This window comes from Citrus sinensis, chromosome 8 (genome assembly GCF_022201045.2).
Source record: "Citrus sinensis cultivar Valencia sweet orange chromosome 8, DVS_A1.0, whole genome shotgun sequence".
NCBI lineage: Eukaryota > Viridiplantae > Streptophyta > Magnoliopsida > Sapindales > Rutaceae > Citrus > Citrus sinensis.
In genome coordinates, this window is record NC_068563.1 from 27,681,608 (window position 1) to 27,701,423 (window position 19,816).

At 34.8% G+C, this 19,816-nt stretch overlaps 3 protein-coding genes and 1 long non-coding RNA gene across 5 annotated transcripts; 2 read left to right on the plus strand and 2 right to left on the minus strand.

Annotated features, from left to right (window-relative positions):
• The first annotated feature begins 114 nt into the window (after positions 1–114).
• LOC102611817 (uncharacterized) lies at positions 115–1,910 on the plus strand. Of its 2 annotated transcripts, none has more exons than XR_371779.4 (4): positions 115–381; positions 674–761; positions 1,370–1,472; positions 1,553–1,910. It is a non-coding gene; the product is annotated as an uncharacterized LOC102611817 (long non-coding RNA). The 2 variants fall into 2 exon arrangements; XR_371778.4 differs by having other exon boundaries at positions 120–381; positions 677–761.
• A 6,275-nt stretch (positions 1,911–8,185) lies between these two features.
• On the plus strand, positions 8,186–10,586 carry LOC102607886 (NAC domain-containing protein 2-like). Its single transcript, XM_006488583.3, has 3 exons — positions 8,186–8,363; positions 8,480–8,766; positions 9,953–10,586. Exons 1-3 carry the CDS (start codon positions 8,186–8,188, stop codon positions 10,538–10,540), a joined length of 1,053 nt encoding a protein of 350 aa, XP_006488646.1. The 3' UTR covers positions 10,541–10,586.
• A 165-nt stretch (positions 10,587–10,751) lies between these two features.
• Positions 10,752–15,213, minus strand: LOC102612214 (syntaxin-71). Its single transcript, XM_025102408.2, has 9 exons — positions 14,856–15,213; positions 14,535–14,660; positions 13,200–13,359; positions 13,023–13,108; positions 12,821–12,889; positions 12,697–12,741; positions 12,516–12,578; positions 12,316–12,392; positions 10,752–11,176 (listed from the first exon to the last, which is right to left on the minus strand). The coding sequence occupies exons 1-9, from the start codon at positions 15,009–15,011 to the stop codon at positions 11,161–11,163; spliced, it is 798 nt and encodes a 265-aa protein (XP_024958176.2). The 5' UTR covers positions 15,012–15,213; the 3' UTR covers positions 10,752–11,160.
• A 2,557-nt stretch (positions 15,214–17,770) lies between these two features.
• On the minus strand, positions 17,771–18,411 carry LOC102612513 (protein transport protein Sec61 subunit beta). Its single transcript, XM_006488068.4, has one exon. The coding sequence runs from the start codon at positions 18,250–18,252 to the stop codon at positions 17,944–17,946; it is 309 nt and encodes a 102-aa protein (XP_006488131.1). The 5' UTR covers positions 18,253–18,411; the 3' UTR covers positions 17,771–17,943.
• Between the last annotated feature and the right edge of the window lie 1,405 nt (positions 18,412–19,816).

A 19,816-nucleotide genomic window follows, 5' to 3' on the forward strand; every position in this document is an offset into this window, starting at 1 on the left:
AAAGAAATGTATCTTACATGTATGTAAGATAGAAGGACCCCAATTTAAAATGTCATCGATATAAATTCACCAATTTCATTCTAAAAGTTGTTTTCAGCCTTTTGCTTTCCTTTCTCTAAAGAAAATTTTATGCCATGGGAACTTTTTTGTCATTTTCTCAAAAAAAATGAAAAATCCTACCCAAAGCCCAAATTGTTCCTTTGTAGGGTCCGTAGTTCTGCTGTCCCAAAACAAGTCCTAATAGGCGCCAAAATTTTCCCCAAAAATGTCGGTAACTCCAATCCCAAACCCTAACCCTAAACAAATTAATCAAATTACAATCCTCAAATTGCAATTGAGGGTTCATCAATCGCAAACGACTGCCCATTTTTCTTAATCTAGGTAAAATTATAACCTGATCTTTAGAATTACAATCCCCGTTCTCTGTTTTTGCGTATTTCGCACTTTTGGAACTACTTAAATCTCCGCCAAGTAATATATAACTTGTAGTTTTTGTTTATTTAGCTTTGTATCTCTTTGTTTGATGAATATATATATTGCAAGTTCTAAATTTTGTATTTTTAGTTTCCTAATCTACTGATTTATCTTTTTTATACCTCAATTGTTGTATAAATGATTGTTATATGCTGAAATTTTGATGCATTAATTCCATGTGATTCTCAAAAAATTAAAGTAGGCTCATACTCGACACCACAACTGTTTGATCGGAGCCTTTCCAAAGATTTGACCTCATTTGATGATGGAGAGTGAAATGAATGAAGGTAAGTTGTTGAGTAGCCGACTACTGTATTTTGTTTTAACATTTCCTTTACGTTTTAACGCAGTATGTTGATTCCATCCCTATGGTTAGATTGGAGATTTTCTTTTTAGTTAGTTGTATATGTTGGTCTGAAATCTGAAATTTGATTCTATCTGTATCTTGAAAGCATTTGGTTTGAACGGATAGATTACCTGATAGGTGCTTTAGCTTCCTTAGTTTATATTGAATTAGCCCATTCATTGTATCAAAGAGATAATGTTATTAGAATAAACTTTTTCCTGGGAACATCAGCTCTGGATACTAACTTAGGTCCCTTAATTCATCACACCTTTATGATGATACTAGAATCAAAACAAGAAGGATATGTTGGGGCCTTGTTAACATAGTATAAGATGCTTGTCTTTTTTAGTTCTAGATAATTTTTCTTTTGTAGTCTTAATTTGTACTAGTAGATATGCAAATTTCTCATCTGTAGTCAACTGATTAGAGTCGCATGCTTAGAAGTGGTCATAACGACCATGATGGAAAATTGGGCAACTTACAAATGTCAGTGAAGTGAAAGTGTTATACAGAATATAAGAATGTTGCTAATGAACTGGAAAATTGCAGCTTCAGTATGGCTGCAGTATTAGATCGCCTTATCCAGAGATAGCAGGGGATATTGAAGCTCAAGACAAAATATTTTCTCAAGTCACTGGAGATGAAAGAACAGGTAGAGTAATGTTTTTATGGGAAAGGTGCTACTCTCCCTTACCTTAAAAACCTTATCCCCTCGTTAATTCTTGTGTTTAGCTGCAGAGGCTTGGAGATCTGTGGAAGATGATATACAGTACAAGGGGGAAAAAATATACAAGGAAGAAATAACAATTAGCGTGGGAGAGCTACTGGAAACCATGTGAACATGTACAATTCATCAGTTCTAGAAGATGATGTCACATTTGGCTAAATTTTCCTGATGTGCCTTTGAGCCTCATTATCTGGTGCTACATTTTGGCCTCCCGGTGTGAGACAGCATCCTGTTGCTATCTAGTGTTGTACACACATGATCAACTACTTTTTTTTCCCCCCCTTTGTTCTGTGGGGTAAATTCTCAACTATTATATCGACAAATGCCTGAATTTGTGAATTGATATCAGGGTTGGTTTGGCTTGGTTTTGTATGGTATGTATGGGTGTTTGCACATAAATAGCTAGCATATGGGATATTGTGGTCTAATTGCTTTTCTTTGGAGGGGCGAAAGACTAATTCAATAAATAATATAGATTATTTGGTCAAATGTGTAGATCAAGGCTTCTTAATATGATATTATCTTAAAATTGTTAGTATCTTTTATAGTTATTGTTACAATTACTAATTTTCATTGTCGGGTTTGTTTTATGGAATATGAGATTCTTTTTGGCTCATTATTCAGGCAGATTCATTATTCTGAATTTTCTTTGAAGCTGGTCTGTTTCCCCCCCCCCCCCCCCTCTCCTCCTTGTATTTATAAATTTTCATTTTTCTTATTTGGGATGCAAACAATGGATGGGATTTACATGCTGGATCACGTGGTTTGAGGTGATGCGGTTGTTAGCTTGTGACTATTTTTTGTAGAAATTTTAACATTGAAAAACATGTGGATTTTAATTCTTTTAGGTTTATGTCATATACCTTTTGTAATATTTTAAGCTTAGTCATTGTCTTGGATTCAATTATATGGTAATAAGCTTAAAAATCATTCGGTATCACGTCAGGAATTTCTGTCATGGGTTAGGTGTATGTATATACATATTCAACAGATAGTGGTTCTTTTGTATGGTATCGCATTATTTTATTACAGTAACTAGAAAACGACCATTGCTCATTTTATTCTATAGTTACGTTCTTGAAACCAAAAATCATTCATCTTTGCACGAAATGAGGGAAGGGAGAGCTCAGGTGGCATGGGATTGATTGGTCCTCCAACTACTTTTGGCTTTAGGCATTTGGATCTTCCTCTCAAAAGATATGGATGCTTTCTCTTACTGTGTCCTCGGTCCCCGAAACTATGCACAACAAAGAGTACTCCCATGTGTTTGAAAACCTAATAACCCCGGGCTGGTGAAAGAATTTTATGACCCTCTTCAATGGAGTTGCATAAGATTTGATTTCTTTGCTTGACATGCTTGGATTTGAAATTTAAAAATTTTTAAATCTCAAAAGGTGGTTCAATGATCCTCTTTTTGAGTTGCGTAAGATCGATACAAAAGCATTTGAATGTATTTGCTACATATATCTAATGAGAGAAACTTGACTTCATAATTAAAGAAGTGTCACATGCAATGTCTATTTGGTACATACCAAATCATGAACACATGACCTGACAAAGATTTTTTGTTGTTTTCTCGAGGGTACGGAGCAACTTTTTTTGTAGGAATTGTGAGAAGCATACTCTTGTGGACAGAATTTAAAGTTTAACTACAATGATAGTTGTGGGAACGTATAGCGAGGGACATGATATGTTGCATTATTGATGTGCCATTGCGTGGTAACATGGCGTGGTAGCTGGAGAAAAATAATGGTCGCATGCATGTGTCTAATTGAATTATTTGTACTCTTCCGGTGTGTTCTTAACCAACATAAGCGTATGTATAGCTATCGTGAGGTTTCACACACATAATGTATATCAGACACAGGATGTACAGACACTAAGGTGGGGAACAAAATTGAACTCAGACGAAACAAAGAGGATATAATTTTCCTTGGCTTCTTTATGTTGTGATGTTGCCTTAGGCATTTTGTAGCCTCCGTTTCGTGGCTGCACTGTAAGGTGTCGTTTCTGGGATTGTGCAGGCGTTAGGAAACAATTTTAGCAGTTTTTAGAATTTGACTCTGTATCTTACTTCTAGTATGTTAATCATGAGACTTCACGTCAGCAAATATCAAATTGTGAGCTGAAATAAGATTTACAGAGCTTTAAGATTTTACTAAGACAATCTTGATGTAAAAATTGCTTTTGAAATTTTTGTCATGCATGGTTTCCTCCAAACGATTTTTGATATGGTTTTCCCTACGTTAATACAAACTCTTACAATAAATAAAATGATTTATTTTATTTTATTGTATTAGTTATAGTTGCACTTATTTTGTGGAACTACATGTAAGCAGTGGAGTATTATGCGAGAATACACTTAGTGTTACTAATTTTTAGGTTGTAATATTAAATAAGTTTGATTATATAAAACTTGATGTTATTCAATAAAAAGTAACATAAAAGTTGTATTTGGGAGTTTAATGATTTCTCGAATAATCAATACTTATTTAGAGGTTTGTGTTTGCTACAGGAACAAGAAGTCATTCTCTATTTGAATGTTTTCTTAAGAAAAGTATAAGCTTTTATCCTATCATGATTATAAGAAGCAAAACTCTAAGATATTGACCTTTTCAAGATCTGATGCATAATCTATCAAAAATTTGAATTGTAACAACATTTTAGTTCTATCTCTCGATTGCGATGAAATTGATTCTATTAGCTAACAATATTTAAAACCTTTTCAACCGTGTCCGCTCACGTTCATAACAAGAGAAAGATCAATAGCAATATTAAAGCTTTTATTTACAGACAAGTAGAAGACAAAAACCCCACATAGGATTCGTATCTTGTTGAGCAGGAGAACAAGACAATTAGATCGATGCAAACAAGGTTGGACCCGTGACATGAAAAGTGCTGCGTGGAGCAGAAGCTACTGGTTGTTTAATTTTAAACCTACTCTCTCTATTTACAAACAAATTGAAAAGAAATCACCTGGGTAACATCGGTTTGTTTTCATCGATGAAGATGCATGGCATCATTACCTACTTTTTTCCCTAACTGTTAAATGGATCATGGTATAATATATCTCTTAATCCAATGCAAATGGAGGGATTCTAAGATATACACAAATGGCTACTCATGATTTTGATATGCTTACAACATTACATGACTCAGTGGGAAGAGTACTAGGTAATGTACATAATATGTACAAACTTTTACGTATTAATCTAGTAGGACACCTAAATTTTTAAAATTTACTCCAATAGATTACTAGATCTCATTGTTCAGACGGACAATTGAATCTAAACTGTATCGTACATACATATCACTTTTATTCGTGAATTCTATCTATTTGGATTGAAATAAAGACATTAATCTTGGTAATTCCATGATCATATAGACAATTCGCTAATAAAAAGGAGCTTGCTCGATGTCTGCTTCTAAACCAGTGTGTGTTTAGCTGTCAATTAAGACAAACCTTGGGTTTAATTGTCTTTTTCCCTTATATAATTTTTATGTGCCAAGTCTCACGGGGGAATTTATTAGTTGGCCATGAATATATTTTAGTGGCGAACTAACGGCTGGGTTAGGCCGGAATTTTCTTTATGCAGATGCATATATTCAATTAATATGCTAATGCGTCGATTTTTAATTAAAGAGGGATGACTCTTAGTTAGTTTACGGGCTTTAGGCAAAGCAGCCTTGTTTGCCGACGCGATATCAAAAAAAAAAAAGGTGAAAAAGTAGAAAATTTCACTAATACTACTTAATTTTTATAATTTTTTTTATGGAAGAACAAAGTTTTTATTTAATTTTCAAGTATGTTTGCATTTCAACACTTTGTTCTTCTTTTTTTTAGCTGGAGTTAGATATTTGTTCTATAAAATATTAAATTATATAATCATTAAATAAATTGAAATCAGGGTTAAAATGTTAGTAGTGATTTAACTTATTAAAAAAAAGGTGATGGTTTGGTCTAATAAAAACAAAGTCAATATTATAACATTGTCAATAGTAATAGGAAGTTACAAAATGATATAGTAACAATTAATAACATTTTTGTAATCTGATGGTTTATTTTCTTGATAGTCATACGTATTCTTTTTCTTTTCATTAGATCAAATTATTCAAATATATCACATTCTCTATCAACACAATAAAAAAGAATTTTATAAACAAATTTTAAATATACAGTTTTAATCATCTATGTTATAAGCATATTTATTGCACTGTTGTCATTTTTTTATTAAATATATGTACGTTATTAAAAATTTAGTGTCGCATTGCTTGATATAGATATTATTTTATTCACATAGATATTTACCATAAATTTATAAATTAATACAGGGTAATAAAAAGTTTTAAGTCCGCTTCCCATGTGTTTTATCTATGAAGTCATGTAAATTCGAGTAATAATAGAAAGGAATGTTGGTGTCTTATAGATAAGGTTTATCATCTTCATCCAAATTTCTTAATAAAAGGAAAAAAAAATTACCACATAACCCATGTTACTTATTATCATTTATTTCATTGATTTTTTTTTTCGTCGCCATTCATTAACCCCTCATGCGAAGCATTGGTGATGTTTATGGTCATGTGAATTCATTGTAACTGAAAATAAAAGTCCATATAAAAATGAGCTATCCGAACTAGAGACATTGATTCTAATACTATTACTAAAATTGTTTTAACCCACGCTGGGTAAGGGCCTAAGCAATAAAATTAAGAACAAGTATTAACAAAACACTTGAATTTAAGTGGTATTTACTAGTTAGCTAAAAAGAAAATTGGACGAAAAAGATTTTTAATTACAAATGCATATGTATGGAAGCAGTCATTTAATTTGAAATTGCACACCTTGTATTGTGCAACTGCACATTCATATCAAACTCCAATTAGGGAGCTGGGGCTCCACAGCTTAGTTTCTGCCAATGAAAACTTGACATGTGCCCAATCGCATACTATAAAATGTGCAACTTCATGCACCTAATCACACTTCAATAGTGTTCTGATGCAGGAAAAATTATACAAATAATGAAACTCTACTGCAAAAGTAAACGAAAAAGACACTGAACGACGTCCAAACTCGGAAATCTTTTCAAGGTGGTGAAATCCCGGCTGTCATGTTGGCTTTACTGTGTCTTTCAGACAAGCAAAGACACGTATACTTTTTAACAGGACTTGGATCGGATTATACTATGTTGCATGGGGATTTTAATAGAGCCAGAGAGAGTATATTTGCATGATTTTACGTCGCATTTTCTACTGATTTACTAGATTCCATGGGATATTTGCGAGTTTCCTATGTGTTATTTGATGGCTTTATCCAAAATCTAGGTCCCACTATTTCACATCCAAACCCGTCTGAATAATTTTAAAATAATAATAATAGACATCCCAAATTTTATTTAAGATGATGTTTATGTATTAAGTGGTTAATATATAATTTTTTTTTTGTAAGTAAACTAATTATATTATCTTATCATCCACTTGATGAATACTATATTATTTAAGATGAAACTTTGAGATTTTTAGCACTAAATTCTAATATGAAAACAATTTTCACAACTGATTTGAAAGTGTAATTAAAATGGCCAAATTTTAGAACCGTTGGTTCAAATTGAGAACGTACGCATTTTAAGCCATAATTATGAGTCAACATTCTCTGTTTTATCAACATGGTATAATGGATTTTTGTTTCCATGATTTATATATAATAAGAAACATAAAACTTGCATTCCAAATAAAATAAATATAAATTTAAGGGGGCCAAAATTTATTTACATAGAATTGAGCTAAACTTCAGTCAAATCTCTGATCTTTCCTTAATCTGTATTTCTGTGGGGCTAGTGCTTAAGCTTCGGTTTGCCCCAGTCGAATCTGTTTTACTGTGGAAGTGAAATAAATCCCAAGTTATAATCTCAATATTTTTATTTTGGACAAGTTTTGATAAGGTGTGTATCAGAAAACCAATTTCATAATTTGTAAAATTAACTATTACTTCATTCCACCGTTTAATAAATTAATGTAGAAAAGAATTTATTTTCCATAAAAGCTCGAACTCTTGCTGTCCAAGATGAAGTGAAGAGTAATTTATCACCCGACCCACGTTACGGCCCCTATCTGATACATGAAAAAGACGAATTGCCATGTCCCGTAGATTCAAATTCTCTCTTAGGTCTATATATAATTGTGGACGGGAGACTTAACCGTCGAACTTAGAATTTTCAAATTAAAACAGGTAATATTTATTGTACGTGGAATTGGATGGAAATTTTATTTTAAACGTATGTGTTACCGGCTACTATCATAATATTAATTATTTTCTAATAACACGTACGTATCAACAAATTATACGTCTAAATGGATCGCAGACGAATGCAAAACCAACAAAGTAAAGCCAAAGGGAAGCTTTTTACGTGAAATTTAATTTGGTCATTTGGTTGCTTGCTGTCAATTATCTTAAATTATGTCCACATCTGCATGGTCATGCTGTGCGCAATATATATAAATGCCCTAACAGTGTTCTCACATAGTTACAAGTAATCTTGATCGATATCATCGCGTTTCTTGATTCCCTCATCTCGATCACTTCGATTTTCATTGCCTTGGGGACGAAGAAATCAAGGCCCCTCTGAGCTAACTCTTTCAGCATGGAGAGAGAGCATAACCCAGCTGCAAGTTTCCAATTTCCTCCTGGTTTCCGGTTCCATCCTTCTGATCAAGAGCTCATTGTTTATTACTTGCAAAACAAAGTTACTTCGCGCCCGCTACCAGCTTCATTGATTGCTGAAGTTGATCTTTATAAGTATAATCCATGGGAGTTGCCAAGTCTGTTATTCACCTCGTCCTGACACCAAAAGTTTCAGTTGACATGCTAATTGATCTTAATTACTTCTTTCTTAGATAATGAACTAATTCTGTTACCGTGTTTTGTATGTGAACAGAGCAGGCTTTGTTTGGTGAAGATGAATGGTTTTTCTTCAGTCCAAGAGACAGGAAGTACCCGAATGGAGAAAGGCCAAACCGAGCCGCAGGTTCAGGTTACTGGAAAGCCACTGGAACTGATAAACCTATTCTGAGTTCTGTTGGATCGGAGAACCTTGGAGTCAAGAAAGCTCTAGTGTTTTACACCGGCCGGCCACCGAGAGGAGCCAAGACAGACTGGATGATGAATGAGTATAGACTTGCTGATACCAGGATTAAGCCCTCAAAGTCAAAAGGGTCCATGAGAGTAAGTGGGTATCACTGGTATATGCTATATAACAGTGACTACCAATCATCTTTTTTTTTGTTTCCTTCTTTTTTGCCGTCTGTATTTGAAACTCTAGGGTTTTGCGATGACGTCAATAATATGCATTTTAGGGTTCAACTTTGCTGCATGTTATTTTTTAGGCTATCACACGCCCGAATTTCATACTCAAATCAGAAATTAACTAAGTTTTCATTCAGCTCTTACTCTTAAGGGTCATCTTAGAGATTCGATAATTAACCTTTTGTTTCCATGACAAGAGAGCCTAACCAACTTGGATTTTGCTCAAATATACTCAAAACACCTTTTAGTTGATTAGTTATGTTTGGAACCTAGGTGTTGACTTTAGAAAGCGAAGCAACAAAATTGCTGAAGCTTTTTTCCTTATAATAGTTTAGTCTTTAGGGGAGACTGGGATACACCCTAAAAGCTTGTGAACCAACACTACCTCAAATTTCAAGGCTAGCAGGCAATAATACCCTAGTACATATACCGTGTTACCGCACTCATCTACTTTTCTGTATATGTCCTCAATGTCACTTCTAAAAAGCCGTGAATTAATTAGTCACCTTTGATTTTAGCTTCCAAAATATTGACAGCCCAAGCACGTAGCAAAGCATTGCGTCGAGAAGTTATATTTTTCAATATACTCTTCTCTGTTTTATTCTATCCTCAATCCCTCCACAGTCTATAAACATTCTCTTGAATCTTCTAAAACTTAGTACTTTGTCTCCAACTCTCAGTAACTGAAAGCAAAAGGATAGAAACAAATAAACTATAATGAAAATCAACACATTTTCCTTTGAGTTCCGACATTCTGATGTGTAATGAAGAAAATTCCAAAATATTTGGGAACAGGGTTACGAGCCACTAGGATATGAACCATTTTACGATATCTGAAGTATTCTATTCTCTTGTGCAGACAAGGGGACCTTAATTTTGAATAGATATTGTCCTTTAGTGGGGCACGAGTATTAGAAGCACTAAAGTAATTAAAGTAACACAAAGTTCTTACTTCAAATTGGTCAATGAAGAATAAAATTTATTAATTTAATTGTGCCAATTCTGTCCGACTCTGTTTTGAGTTCCTACATTAACTTTCATACCAACTTTTATCAATCATAACGTGATTGAGTGCATTAAAAAACATTTTCACTTGTTCTCACAGTTGGATGACTGGGTACTGTGCCGGGTTCGACATAAAAGCAACATGCCAAAGAGCGCATGGGAAATTCACGGCACTCAAACGGCAGAATTGGTGAATTACTCACCAAGGACTGAGATGGCTCGGCCTGCATATGTAAACCATAACGATGACATGATCAGAGATTGTCTAACGAAAGACTGCAGACTATTAGCTTCTATACTTGCCGGTCAAGCTCTCCCTCCTATTCAAACAGTTTCAAGTCTAAGCTGTCAGGGAAGCAACAATGGCAACAATTCTACTCCGGCCTATGGGGAATGTGCTCCTAGCGGAGTGAATTCCCCACTAACTGTTTCTTCTAAGGATACTCTTTTCAACCCATTGAAGAGGAAGCCTAGTGAGGAAAACTGGTGTGAGAACCTGCTTCCATTCAACAAGAAATCAATTTGTGACAACAAGGATCTGGATTTTCCACTTAGCAAAGCACTGCCTAACCATGGTATAGACTACTACAGTCAGTGTCAAGAAGGCATCTACAATAATCCTTCAGATACCCTCATTGATTTCCCGGAGCTTAACGAATTGGCTTTCACTAGCAAATATTTGCAATAATGAACCCTTAAGTGAAGACCAATAGTCAGACTGTACAGCATAAAATGTAGATAAGTTATGACCCTGGTATCGGGGCATGAGTGTGACTTAGCGGTTCATATTAATAATCTAGATTGTAATTCATTGTCTGTAAAAGCAAGGAGTATTTAAGTACCTGTTTATTGAACTTCCCAACTTGCAACATCTATAATGTGAAAAATATTATGGTTACACATAAATTGATCATGCATAAAATCGGAAGGAAACTCGAAGAAGCATCTATTATGCAATAACATACAGGGTTAATAAAACAATGTTGACAAATGAAAAACTGTAAAATATTACAATATCACATTTTGACCTTTTTTATTGCTGAGCACTTTGTTATGTGTGGGAGAAACGATGAACTAATAGATTATTAAATAGTCAATCCAGTTAGGCGCCATATTCAAACCAGCTTCCGGAGGCCAATCCACAATTAATCCCAGGGGCTCTTAGGGTTGGTGTATTCTTTTCTATTCCGCAGTTTCGTCCCAAGTAAAGAGCAGAAAATGGTGAAAATCAAACCAAAACAAATCCTCAAACAAATAAACAATATAACAACATGCTGATACTGGTGGCTGAATAAGAAGCCTCTCAAATCAATTTTTCAGTGCTCTGCAATAAAAAGAAAATATGTCATTAGATTTTTTTTTTTGGGGGGGGTGCGGGGCGGGAAGGGGGAGGAAACACAGTTTATGAATAGAGAATCAGCGTCTATACTCTAAAGTGAGTACTTTCGGGAGATATGACAACATATTATTTCAACCTAGTTGAGTTTTCTGATACTACAGCAGGAAGAACTTAGTCTTCCTGAATGACTTGCATTAATTTAGGAGAGCATAGACTACCATCTCTCCACCATGACATCAATGACTCAGGATTCATTCCACACAAGATGCAACATTCACCAATTTTCAAAGAATTCAGGAATATGATGCTGGCGAAAGCCTAAACTAGGACAACAAGAGAGATTAGACGCTAATGTCACTAAGTCAGTAATTTCCTATAGCGTACAATTGTGTACTAAAAAGTGAATTTTGGTACCCTTGTACCACATGAAGTGAAGAATTTGCAAACGCTATAGGACCAGAAAGATCTCAGCATCGAATCATAGGAATGGCCCACACATGCAGCGCAAATATTTCTGTAACTAATAAGTCAGTGACAGGAAACTCAATGGGGCTGCAAAACAACTGACAAATACAGCTTTCTTACATATGAGAGAGAGAGACTCCCAAGAAAATTTCCCAACAAGAAATTGAATCGAAACTTTATATTGCTCATCTGTCTATGAAGATAGAACAATTATTTAACTTAAGGATAAATTTCGAATTATCCTTGATGAAATGACAATCTTCAAAATACCCTCAAATTATTGTATAAACCTCCTCCTATTTTTGTTAAGAAGATGAAAAATTTTCATTAATGCACCCCCACTTTTTCCTTTTATTAAATAAAAATAGGTGAAGTTAACAATAATTTAGCGGTATTTTGAAGATTTTCATTTTTCCAGAGGGTAACCCGAAATTAATCCTTAATGCAAATTTCTGAGCAAACAATATTTCAAGCTACTGATGCCATGGCTATAGTTCATTTAGGATATTGCTAGCCAATACAAGATGGGCCATGTTATGCTAGTCACACAATCATGTTCAAGTAAGAAACGAGAAATGAAAGACCATTAATGAGAGAACACAACAAAAGCTAAGCACCAACATTGAATCATGGACAAAAGGAGAAGATTAAGAACTTACTGGTATAAATATGAGGCAATTCCCAAAATTACGCAAAGCAAAATGATGTCAATGCAGAAGTTTCTGCTGGACCTCACCTGGAATAAAAGTGAGAAAGCCATCTGTTGGAACCAAGCCAATCTCTCCGCATAACGGGCAATTAATCATGGAACACTGAACAATAAAAAATTCAAATAAAATCATCCATTCTGGTTAATTACCTTTAAAAGAGTTTCCTTGAGTCTCACATTGTTGTTTTTCAGGTCAGAAGTTGCTTTGTCCACCTGCAGAGGCACCAAATTAGAATGCAGTGATGCATATAAAGACTCTTTTCACATCATTAATTCTGTTTGTGCGTCTGATAAAGAAGAAATATGCTGAGCATAGCAACAAACTTCTAACCTTTGTATCAATTTCATCAATTAATGGAACTTGCCTATCCAATTCCTGAACATGCCAAATAAATTATCAATATGTGCTTTTGTCTGAGAGGATCATGAACTAAATTCTATGAAAAATAACCAACCTCATTCATATCAAGTGCCAAATTTTTCAGTGTATCCAATCCCTCTGAAATAACATCAAGTCCTTGGTCCTGTGCAAATGTCATTGAACCAAATGTGAAGGTATCAGCATGTGGATAGAGCAGTATCCTTATGAAATCAACTGCCTCATTTGTTTACATTTCAAAAATAAAAGGTACTGTATTGATTAAGAATGTTACATGCCTGTTTCATTTTCCTCATTTCACATTCTTGCCTAAACTGACTTGATTCTTCACTTTGCTGAAAAAAATCATCACCAATGTTCCCGTCTGATGGTTTGTCTCCAAACAATCAAGCCTAATTACCCAAATTCAATTGAAAAACTGTGATTCAAGAAAAAGCAAGAACAATGATAAACACCTGAGTCAAATTTGATATTTTTATTAGATGCTGAAGTTGCCCATCCTCCATTTGCTTTAGTAGCATTCGTGTTCCCATCCGGTATTGCTTCAATCCTCTCTGATAGTCCAAGGACCAAATCGTGACGAGTTTCTTGTTCTTCCTTAGAAAGTCCCTTAACCTGTGAATATAGCAATAGTATTATGACTTCCAAGTCCTGGAAAATCCTGCATTACTTTCATAATTGATCCAGAGGGATAGTTTCGACAGACGGTGCTAGTCAATGTAAGAACTTTGGGAATTTCCATTTGATAATTAAAGTTTCTACCTAAAGTCAATCCCACATCCATAAAAAACAAATGACCTAAGAACACATGCACATTCATACGCTTAAAGAAGCATAATGTAGCAAAACTTCCCCTTTAAAAACTGTAATTGATAGAAAATTCAAAATAATTCTCCAATTTGCAAGTGTAGAACTTCATCAACTCTCCTCCCAACTCTGTACTTTTTTACCTTTTTCAAGATAGACCTTTTTTTCCCAGTAAACTCCAGTACCATGTGTCAAGTTGGGGATGTTAGTTTTTATTTTATTTTTATTTATAATTTCTCATGGAAATGGGATTTATAAACTAGACTCAGGAAAGATATCTAGAAAACTCAAGTAGCAAACAAGGCTCCATTGGTGTCCTATGCTTGATCCCAAAACCTATGTGTGCTTCTTTTTGTAATTTTCATCTAATCTTGGAGAGTCTTGTAGTTTTTCTTAGTGAATCTTCATAAATACTATCTACTATGGTTTCTTATTTATCATTGTTAATTTTTTTTACCTTCTCATTTGACTTTGTATAGTAGAAAGCAAACTTTTGTCATTTGCACCCAATCGTTCAGAGTCAGACACAATAACAGCTGGACCAAAGCACTCCAGTTTATCCGACACCAATCAAGTTCCGAACTGCAGGCCGACTAATCGATAAGCTTCTTTTAGGAGCTAACACCAACACAATTAACTAATTTAAAAGGCAAACCTATGTAAAAGAGAATAACACCCATCATAAAAAAGCAACTTGAGAGCTAAACTACAATACGGTAGAATCCAATTATATGGCATTTAGATCACCTGTGCCGTTATTATCTCAACATCATGAATCCTCAAAGGCTTATAAAAGGAAAATGTCACTCTCTACTTAATGCTGACAAATGGTACCATCTAATTTTGACCTCTAACTCTAAAATGTAGTAAATAATCTGATCCTGGATTCACAAATCTGAAATTTTAAAAATAGCACCGGCGTGTAGTTCAGAAAAGTAATAAATGAAACAATGACTAACCATACAATTATGGAACAAAATTACCTTCTTGCGCGCCAATTTTTGCAGTTTAGGAACTTCCTCCAGCAGTCGGGCCTTGGTCCGACGAACCTCTGCCTTCATTGCAACCGCAGCCGCCCTGTTGGTCTCCATTGATGCTGTTTCAGCTTTCTGCAAAACTTAAATGAATTTGTAGAAAATCACGTAAGTAGAAGCAAATTCAAAGAGTAATGCCAGAGCATTTTTAAAATTGAAAATCTATTAAAACAAAATAATCCACATAAAATTCATTTTATCGGACATTTTGTCATTGATATTCAAACAAAAATAAAAATTGAAGGGAAAAAAAAAGGAGAGCTTCCTGACAAGGAGAGCTTTGTCGATTTCGGATTCGACGGTAGCGTAGAAGCGAGCGAAGGCGTCGTCGCCATGAGCATTGAGGTCACGCTGTTTCTCGATATCATACTTGTCGTATTTCTTGCAAATGTCGTCGAGTCTGAAGAGAATATCGATCACGGTCATCTTGCACCAATGAGAGACAGAGAGACAAATTTGATCTCGATTCTCTCTCTTTCTCTCCGATTTTCGCCATTTCTGTTTTACTCTCTCTTCTCATCACTTTCTATTTTGGGAAGTCCAAAAACGAGTCGTTGAGCGCGGAGTGCGTTTTGTGAAGAAAGATGATGATCACAGCGTGGGCCATTTTACCGGTTTCTGTTTTTGGCGGGTTTACAAATTTCTGTATCCTTCGCGTCCGTTATTTTAGATCATCGGCAAATTAATTTTATCTTTTAAATATTTATTTATTTATTTTATGGTAAAAAAAAGTGAAAAATATATTATTTTTAAAAGACTCTTTATATAGAAATAAGTTGATATTATTTTAATTAAATAAATATTTTTTAAAGAAAAAATAAATAGTAATTAAAACACTTCTCTCTCTTTCTAATAAAAAATAATAAAATATAAATTAAAGAGAGAGAAAACAACTCTATAAAATTAAAGAAAAATAATCATTTCTTATTTAAAAAAATCTTAATTGAAGTATTTTTTAAAGTCTTAAATGTTGATGTAACTCTTCAAATAAATAATAAAATCTTATTTGAAAAACCTTTTCAAGATGCACTTATTTCTTTTATTTTTTAAAAATTTTTATAAATTTTCTTTTAAATCAAGATAAGAATAATAATCTCAATCTCAATTTGAAAATTTTTTTCTTTAGTTTCTCGGCAATCAAATACTGAGTAATGCTTTTGAACAATCATAATTAATGATGACAATTTGAGTGAGTGGATTAACAATCATAAATTTGGTTAAATTGTCCATGTCTAACGAACCGTTTGATTCTCATATCTTTTCACATCATGAAAACGCACGGTACTGCATTAGATAATTTAACCAAATTTATCAATTATCACTTTGGTATTTCTTCAACGAATGGGTAAAAAGCCGCATCAAACTTTGATTTGATAGCGGCAGAATTTGATCGAATCCATTATGAATTACACAATCTGACAATTTGACAATTTCATTAAAAATTAAAAATGGCTTACAAAAATTATAGTCTCGCATTTTGTTAAGAGCATTAATATCCTGAAAATTGCTTTTATAATTGCACCAACAAGAGCTGCGGCTACGCTTCATATTGTAATGAATGGAGAAGAAAATGACCGACACAGCGGTGTACAACTTTGGGTGCGTAAAATTCCTCAGATAAATCGTATGAAACAAAAGAGGAAAAAGGGAAGAAGAAAGAATAACAGAAAGAAGTAAAAACAAATGGAAGCAACTAATATAAGCATAATAGACGAGATCAAAAATGCTGGGGAGACGGCTACAATCACCCGCTTGTTTCTAACATGTTTCATCACTAGAATAATGAAGAATCTGCCATTTCACATCATCCTTCTAAGGAAATAAGGAGAAACAACTGGAGACTTGTGTATGGAACAATGTAATTTGTGAAAAGTACAGAACATGGTAGAAATGGGATCTCGAGGTTTCCTTTTACCCAAGGAGATGGTAAATGGCCAACGTTGGATGATGTTGAAAACAAAACAAATTTAACTTGGACCTGATGAATTCAACTTGAAAACGAAGAACCTGCAAAACTTTCTCAAGTTTTTAATCATACAATTGCACTTTTAAAAACTAATTTCCTAACTGCGGTGCCCTTAAACTTCACTGTTGAATCAAAATCAAGTTGTAACCTATTGTAAAGCTACATTGGGAACTTTACATGCATTCTACAGCATGAGAATCTCACATGAATTACAACATTGGCTTCTTGCTCATCAAAGGCTCTGGCCCTTATAATATAAAACCAAAAGAGCAGTCTAATGATGGACAGTTTGCATCAGTGCACAGGCTTGTCCCCAAAGTGTTATCCTCTCTTCCCAAGAAAGAGGGAAAGGAACACGGCGTTCAATATGAAAAGGCCAGGTACTTACTCTCAATTTAATATCTATCCGCCTTCAATTGGAAACTTGACATGCATTCTACAGCATGAGAATCTCAAAATTGGAGCAATTGCTGCCGTAAGGTGGAAAAGATGAAATGTTTAAGCATCCATCTTCCACAGTAACCCACAACAATTTCAAGCACCAACATATATGGCTACCAAGACATTTTGGCATTAGCTCTGCTCTCCCAATAAAACAGTTTCCCTCTAACCCATCGATTATTGAGTGTCATGATCAAAAAATTATCAAAATGAAATATAGGAGTCAAACAGTCGCTGAACTCTAATGCAACTACAAATACTCATTGGATTCTAATGCAACTTCACCACAAGGTTAAGCAGCTCACACCAGCACTACAGTGGAATCAGGGCAAAAGCACACAGACTAAGGGTTAATCACTCACACCCAGGTAAAACAGACAGATGAAGATATACAAGTTAATAGTTCCAAAATTTTCTTTCTAAATCATCGCCAAAGAAATTAGCGATTTGACTCCCCATGTCAGAATCTAAACACAGACCAGTGTCCGTATTTGATATCATTTCCATGGATAAACATTACATAAACCGACAAACAAAAGAAGATACTTCCTGACCAGTAAAAAACTCAAATCTTAGAAGCAACACGGACTCATTACAATCCAACAAAAAACCCTCTTGTTGGTTCACAATTTATTAGAGTAAATATACTAATCTTTATGTTATACCCCCTAATTGGTACCTCATTGCATTAATTATAACACAAAAAATTAAAATTTTTTAAAAAAGTAATAATAATCCAATCAAAACAACTAGATCAATGATTAACAAATAAACGCAATTAAAGCACCAAAGGCTCATCCACTACCTCAACGTCAAGTCAAAACCAGCAAAGTCCAAATTTTTAGCCATCATTTACAAAGAGAAAAAAAAAACCAAAAAAAGAACAAAAATCTAAATATAAAATAAGCCAGAGCAAACTAAAGTTACCATCAACAATCGTGATTCTCTCGGTTAGTTAGCGGATTTGTGACGGTAGAGCTTCCCGAAGACGTGAAGAGCGGTAACGAACCCGATAAAGCAGAGGCTCATGAGGAGGACGACGGTGGGCGAGATCTTCAGCCCGGGAGCATCATCAGTGTAGAATCGGAGCATGTTTGTGCTAGCTCCGGCGCCGCCGACCGAGCCTGAGCCGTTGCCGGATGATCCAGTGACGCGGCGGCGGCGCATCCCCGCTGTGGCGGCTGCTGAGCCTCGGGGAGCCACGACGCCGGGTCGCGAGGTGGCGGAGGAGGTGGAGGATTGCGATGAGCCTCGGGCCATGTTGTTTGTTGTGAGAGTGGGTAAGGAATTCAAGGAGAATTTTTATTATTACTATGCTTTTGTTGACTGTTGAGAAGCGACACAGAGAAGAGTGAAGTGAGGTTTGGGGTCAAAGCGTCAATACGAGGAGTTGAGGGGTCTGTTTCAGGCGGGGATTATGAGGGTTGTTAGGGAGTAGTTAAAGACGAACCGGAAAATCGGGGTGGTTCGCGCGGTTTTTATTTATTTATTTTTTTATTACATCGGGTTATTGTTCAGCGGTGCAATTCATATTATATTATATTATATGAGATTAATAATTAATTATTAATGAGATTAGTTTACATTAAAAATTAATTTTTATAACCCAAATTTTTATCACTTACATTTTTTAAAAAAGGAAATTATCTGTTTTTACTGAATCATATAAAACACTGATCAAATGACTGCCTTTACAGAATCCTTTTACCACTCACATTTAAGAAATGAAAAAACTGTCTGCCTTACAGACATATACTACAAAGCTAATAAATGAGTTCACAAATTTAGTGCTTGTCTCGAAGGTGCCCCTCTGTTCATATAATTTTGATTTATCCGTTAGCAAATTATTAACAGATTAAATTTGCGACATTACCCGTTGATACGAGCCATCTTTGGCGACAAAGCCTATGGCAGCAACATCATATTTTTATCATATTTAATCCATTAGGGACACAATTCACAAAAAATATAATCTGAATCATTACTACATAAACAAATATATGAGTTATGTGCCCCTTATCCACGTCAGTAAAGGTCAACAATGAACAACAATTAAAAAAAAAAAAGAAAAAGAAATTCGAACATTAAAAATTTTTATCAACCTCTTTTGGTACTCGTAATGGAAGACAGAGACAACCTCTCTTGATACAGAAGGCAACCAAGTGATGTCGAAACTTGCGCGAAAACTAGCGTTTCTGTTATTTGTTAATTAACAATTAATTAAATTAAGCAAAATTTTTACATAGAAACTGGGGGGGAGCAAATTGATTAAACCCATAAACAAGTCTAGAAGTTAATTAATTAGTTAATTAAAGTCTCTAGAATTCTAGAAGAGGTAGCATAGAGCAGCTGGTTGGCTGGTGGGGAGTGATGATCAGTGGAAATTGGGAGAAGCTGGAAGAGGAGGACCATGTAAAGGTCGAAGACGACGACGGGTGGTCTTGGCGCTGCTTTCACCAGCAGCTGATGCAGATATATCCTTTGGTTCAACACAATGAGCGATTGTCACCGACACCACAAGAATCACACCCAAGCAAAATACAGCATAGCACTGCCGCCCCAGCTTCCCCAACAGTCCCTGCACCGTCTCCATCGTATACATATATACGACTTTTTTTATCTTTCTATTGAAAGTAATATACGTAGTGCTGTAATATGAAATGTTCTGTGAAAGTGTGTATATATACGGAAGAAAATTGGAAAGATAGCAAATGGTTTTGGTGGGTAGAGTGTACAGAGAGAGAGGGGAAACAGGGGGCAGGAATTAATTATTGATTAAAAAAAGGTGGAACAAAACCGGGGGATGAATTAGGATGAGCGAAGG